This window comes from Lipotes vexillifer, unplaced genomic scaffold, assembly GCF_000442215.2.
Source record: "Lipotes vexillifer unplaced genomic scaffold, Lipotes_vexillifer_v1.1 scaffold371, whole genome shotgun sequence".
Classification (NCBI taxonomy): Eukaryota; Metazoa; Chordata; class Mammalia; order Artiodactyla; family Lipotidae; genus Lipotes; species Lipotes vexillifer.
Genome location: NW_006786304.1, coordinates 3,136,218 through 3,142,180, shown reverse-complemented (window position 1 = coordinate 3,142,180; position 5,963 = coordinate 3,136,218). Strand labels below are relative to the sequence as shown.

The window sequence follows — 5,963 nt, the reverse complement described above, 5'->3', positions numbered from 1 at the left end:
ATCTTCTTTTTGGAGCCCCTGACATAAAAGGCTTGAGGAGCTCCTGGCCAGAGGCACTTGAGGGGTTTTGGTGGCTTCTTTCCCCTAAGGCAGTCAGATTGGCTTACACAGCAAATTAAGTAAACATAACCCCTTTCACATAGAAAGGAGTTACAACAATTAAAATTGCAGAATGTCTCAGAAGGAAGGGGAAAAACTCAGTACCACAAACTGTGCATTCTTTAGCAATTATTTAGATCATCTCTGAAGGGTAGCTTTCTGATTCCTTTCCCAAGTCCCAGCAGATTCTATGTGTTAAGAGCCAACTTACCCCTAAAGCAATAACCTTCTTCCTCTGTGGGCACTTCCTGGAGTAAAGCCCGTAAGTTTATTTAAACGTACCTGCATTTTTTGCATTTTTTATTAGGAATTACTTATGGACCTAGACAAGTAGTTTTTTAGTTTCTTCTAGTAGGTTCTCTGAAGAAGAGTTTTCCAAAGGGCCTAGGTGGTGTTCTAGGTAAGCAGCAAGGTGTTTAGGCCTTGATCCTGCAGGTAGACGATCCTGACAGTAGACAAAGGTGTAGAATTCGCAGTCCTAAATTGGTTATATATGTATTTTCCTGTGGATTTATCCTGGACTTTGAAGAGCTAGGAGAAGCTTTTCCTTTTTCTGTTTCTCACTCTTCTTTTCTGGCACATGCATTTCAGTGCATAAGGACATAACTCTCAAGGTTATGGCAAATTCAAGTTAGACTCCAATAGGACAGGACTGAGGTGGGAAGGAATGAGTGTGCTCTGAATACGCAAGTTTAAAACTGGTCTAGGGCTTCCCTGGTGGCGTAGTGGTTAAGAATCCGCCTGCCAATGCAGGGGACACGGGTTCGAGCCCTGGTCCGGGAAGATCCCACATGACGCGGAGCAACAAAGCCCATGCACCACAACTACTGAGCTTGCGCTCTAGAGCCCGCGCACCACAGCTACTGAGGCCCACACGCCTAGAGCCCGTGCTCCGCAACAAGAGAAGCCACCGCAATGAGAAGCCCGTGCACCACAACGAGAAGAGTAGCCCCCGCTCGCTGCAACTAGAGAAAGCCGGTGCACAGCAATGAAGACCCAACACAGCCAAAAATTAAAAACAAATAAATTTATAATAAATAAATAAATAAATAAAACTGGTCTAGGTCAGCAAATGGGAGGGGTGGACGTTCTGGCAACTCTCTCCCAAGGTCTGCTTTGCCAAAGTTCAATGACAAGGAAGGTTAGGTTTCCTCCAGACCTCCTCCTGGATGTACCTTTTCATCTACTGACACTGAAGGAAGGGGCTGTGATCCGGCAGCCAGGATGTGCGTCATTAGGGAGGTGCGTGGGGGAGAGACACACTTCCCATTTTCCCTAACGGTGAAAGAATCTCCTAGCGATGGGGATGAGAAACTTGGAATAAGTCAGTAATGCAGGGAACACACTATTTCTTCTTCTTCTTTTTTTTTTTTTTTTAACTTCTCAATAAACCACTTCTGTGGCTGTTGGGGATGGGAGGCTGAAGTTGGTTTCTTTGATTCCTGGGCATTGAAGTTCAGGGCAGAATACGCACCTTTGTCGATCTGAAAGGAATGAACAGCAGTCAATTAAATCAGTGTCGTAGGCCAGGCCCTCACTTTGTCCAGTGTGATTCAGCACCACATGCTTTCACCACTTTGAAACTTTTAGCTTCAGAGAAGGGCTTTTATTACCCATTTTCTCTGCTTACTAACATCCTGTTGAATGATCATTGGGAGAGATAGATTATGGAATGCTACAATGAAATACGATGATACAGCGATGAGAATAACTTAAGCACAAGGGCATACAATGAGATGGATGAATCTTACAAAACAATTTTGAATGAAAGAAGCCAGATACATGTAAGGACATACTGTGTTTTTCCTTTATGTAAGAGCGTAATCAGGCAAACTAATCCAGAAGTGAGGATAGTGGTTACTCTTTGAAGGGAAGTAACTGGAGGTCTTTTTTTTAGGGGGAGGAATGACATGTTTTATTTATCGATTTCAGTGCTGCTTACATGGGTTGTTCAGATTGTTAAAATATGGTTTAAGCACTTTTCAGTATGTATGTATATTCTATTGAAGGTTAAGATGAGAATATTCAGTAAAATTTATTAATAGTAAAGGAACTAAGGCCTTAGACCCATTAGAATGGAAATGATCATTTGACAGTAAGGGCAGGATCAGATTGGAGGCAGAGGAAGGAGAATGATCTAGTGCCTTCCTTGAGCTGGGCATTGTGATGAGGGCTTTACATTTCGGTCATTTAATTCTTTGACCTTCTCTTTGAAGTAGGCAGCATGCCCATTTTACAGAGGGCAAAGCTGAGGATCAACGAGGTTAAGTTACTTGTTCAAGGTCACAGCCAGGATTGAAATACAGGATGGGAAAAATTCTAAAGTCAACATTCTTGCATGAATTAGACCCATGGGAGTGATTAACCAATACTTCTTTGTTTGTTGTTGCACTAAGGAACTTTGATCCAAACTTGATCTCCCATTTGTGTCTTCAAGAATAACCCATTCTACACAGAGATATTTTCATGAGAAAAAGAGCCAATGAAAATGGCTTGTTGGGTGAATTGTCAGAGTAGCCCTGACCTGGGGAAGCAAAAGGAGAGTTACCAACCCATGAAAATGCAGAGCTGACTTATGGCCTCAGAACGTGGTGTTCCTAAGCTGTTGTGCTTCTAGCTGAAGGAGGTGGCAGGTGGTGAGAGGGTGGGTTGGAGGGGTGGCCCATGGTTAAGACTTAAGGAATTCGCTTCCCTCAGTCTGCGGTCCAGACCCCAGGGCATTAGACCAAGGAGGGGTGGGGAGAGGTTTCAGTGCACTTCCGAAGATTTCTTCCAGTTCAGAAGGCCCAAGTTTTGCCCAGGTGTGTGTCTCAGCAGCAGACTCCAGCGGCAAGGAGGGGCATTGAGGCCCACAGTACCCAGAGCACCAAAGGCAGGGAAAGTCTCACCAAAGGAGATGCCCGCATCCGTAATAGAGGCAGGAGGGGGAAGGAGGTAGGATGAGGAAAAGGCTCCTGGAAACATGTCTATCTCATGGCCTGCTTGGCTTGCCTGGCCTAGGAGGCGCGAGTGTCTCTCCCCCAGCTGTGTCTCAGGGGAATCTTTTGCAGCAGGAAGGGTGTGAGGACCTATGCCAGTTTAAGATTGGGAAACTGAGATCCCCTCTAATAATTCAGAAGGTAGGGATTCACTTGGAAATCCGGGATTCCCTGGTAGGGCAGGGTATATAGTAGAACATACGAGCTCTCGCTAGGTGAGCAGGTTTACTTACTCTGGTTGTGGTCTGAGGATTTGTGCTCTGTGAGATTGCGCTGGTCACTTGCCCTAAATAAATATCAGACACTGTGACTGCTATTCCCAGGCACAGACCTTTGCTCCTTGAATTAGGAAGGACACTGTCAGCATGACTCCTTGGGGCTCCTCAATGTTCATTTATACCTTGGTTGGTCCTCTTTCCTCTGAGGACCTCCTTCAATCTACCTGTCATCCCTTCTGGTGTTTCCTCCTCTCCTGCTTACTGGCTGTTCACATTTGGGGCCATTCATGCCAACTGCTTCTGAGCTTTTTTCTACCCTGACCCCTTTCCCCTTTTGTAGGTAGATGCTGTTTCTTTGTCACTTTATTTATTGCCCAGGAGGCCTTTGGTTGTTTCTTCTTTTCTTAGGTTCTCTTCCTGTCCTGTCCCTCCCTCCTCCTGCTCCTGTTGTTGACAGAGTGCAGGCCTCCCTTCCTCCTGCTTCTTTCATTTCCTCATTAGTTTTCCTCCTTGGACCTTGGCTTCCCTGACTGGGGACAGAGGAACATAATGGGCTCTGCTCCCTCTAAACCAGATGGGGTTGGGAATAACCATGTCCAAGACAGAGTAGGGCACAGGAAGCGTGAAGACCAGGGAAGAAGAGACCCATAAGAATTAGTGCCAAGAAGCAGGGCTTTAGGAAGCATGAGGAGCAGATCCAGGCCAGAGACAGAAGATGAAGGCTCCTTCCCTCTCCCGAGCATGACGATTAGCCTCAGAGAAAGCAGAACAAGAGGGAAGGCATCATACCCTTCAGTCTATCTCATATACAGGAAATACACCGGGGTTCTATCAGACCTACGCCAGCCAGGACTCCAATCACGATGCCGGCAATAGCACCACCTGAGAGGCCAGAAGAACTTCCTTGTGTTGAATCATCTGTCATGGAAAGAACAGAGAAGAATGAATGAAGGTGACATTATTTTACAGTGGGAGGTGCTCTGCGAAACAACTGCCAACGTGAAGTAGGCTCTACTTGTTCCTTCAAGGAATAAATTTTCTTTTTTTTTTTTTACTTTTTATTTTATATTGGAGTATAGCCAATTAAAAATTTGTGATAGTTTCAGGTGAACAGGAAAGGGGCTCAGCCATACATATACACGTATTCATTCTCCCCCAAACTCCCCTCCCATCCAGCCTGCCACATGACATTGAGCAGAGTTCCCTGTGCTATACAGTAGGTCCTTGTTGGTTATCCATTTAAAAAAATAAATTCATTTATTTTACTTATTTTATTTTTGGCCATGTTGGGTCTTCGTTGCTGCGCGTGGGCGTTCTGTAGCTGCGGCGAGCGGGGGCTACTCTTCGTTGCGGTGCACAGGCTTCTCACTGCGGTGGCTTCTCTTGTTGCAGAGCATGGGCTCTAGGTGCGTGGGCTATATACTTTACATATATCTCATTTGATTCATGTAACCCTGCCAGATCGACATTATTTCCATTTCATAGGTGAAAAACTTGAGGCTTCCAGTGGTGAAAAAACGTGCCCATTGTCATATAGCTAACAGGTGGATCTAGAGTCAGGTAGTCCTTGACTGTAGGAGTACCTGATTTTATAGAGCCTAATGGTAATAGTAGTAGTAATAGCATCTAACAGTTATGGAACGTTTTCCTCTGTGTGTGGCGTTTTACCAAGAGTTTAATTTAATCGTACATTAAATCTTTGAAATAATGCCATGAAGCAGGTGCTTTTACTGCAATTTTCAGCTGAGGAATCTGAGGCTCAGAGTAGTTAATAATCTTGTGCAAGAAGTTTATAACTGTTAATGCTTACATTGAAAAAAAAAAAGAAAGATCTCAAATCAGCAACTGAACTTGACAACTTAAGGAACTAGCAAAAGAAGAATAAACCAAACCATGAGCTAGCAGAAGGAAGGAAATAATAACAATTAGAGCGGAGATAAACAGAGAATAGACAGATAATAAAGAAAATCGGTAAAAACAAAAATTGGTTCTTCAAAAAAGATTGACAAAATTGACAAACCTTTAACTAGAATGCTCGAGAAAAAAAGGGAAGATTCAGATTACTAAAATCAGAAATGAAAGTGGGAACATAACTACCAATTCTCAAGAAATAATAAGAATTACAAGAGTATTATGAATAATTATATGCCAACAAGTTGCATAACTTCGATGAAATAGACAAATTCCTAGAAACTCAAAAGCTACCAAGGTGGAATCACAAAGACACAGAAAATATGATAGACCTATAACTAAGAAGGAGATTAAATCAGTTTAAGCATTAGACAAAATTCAAAATCCTTTCATCACACTCTAACTCAGAATAGAAGGAAATTACCTCTACATAATAGAGGCCATATATTAAAACCCATATCTAACATCATTCTAAATATGAAAGCCTGAAAGTTTTTCCATTAAGATCAAGAACAAGATAAGGATGCCTGCCTTTGCCACTTCTCTTCAAAATAGTATTGAAAGTAATAGTCAGGGCTTCCCTGGTGGTGCAGTGGTTGAGAGTCCACCTGCTGATGAAAGGGACACGGGTTCGTGCCCTGGTCCGGGAAGATCCCACATACCGCGGAGCGGCTGGGCCCGTGAGCCATGGCCGCTGAGCCTGCGCATCTGTAGCCTGTGCTCCGCAGCGGGAGAGGCCACAACGGTGAGAGGCCCG

The 5,963-nt window shown here is 44.0% G+C and overlaps 1 protein-coding gene across 1 annotated transcript in view; it reads right to left on the bottom strand.

The window, feature by feature from the left end:
* Window positions 1–4,097: 4,097 nt before the first annotated feature.
* The window catches only part of LOC103073515 (CEA cell adhesion molecule 1), a 27,458-nt gene continuing 25,592 nt past the window's right edge, over window positions 4,098–5,963 (bottom strand). The window contains exon 3 of the mRNA XM_007458692.1: window positions 4,098–4,225. Coding sequence (XP_007458754.1) covers window positions 4,098–4,225 — 128 coding nt within the window. The remainder of the gene's footprint in view (window positions 4,226–5,963) is intronic.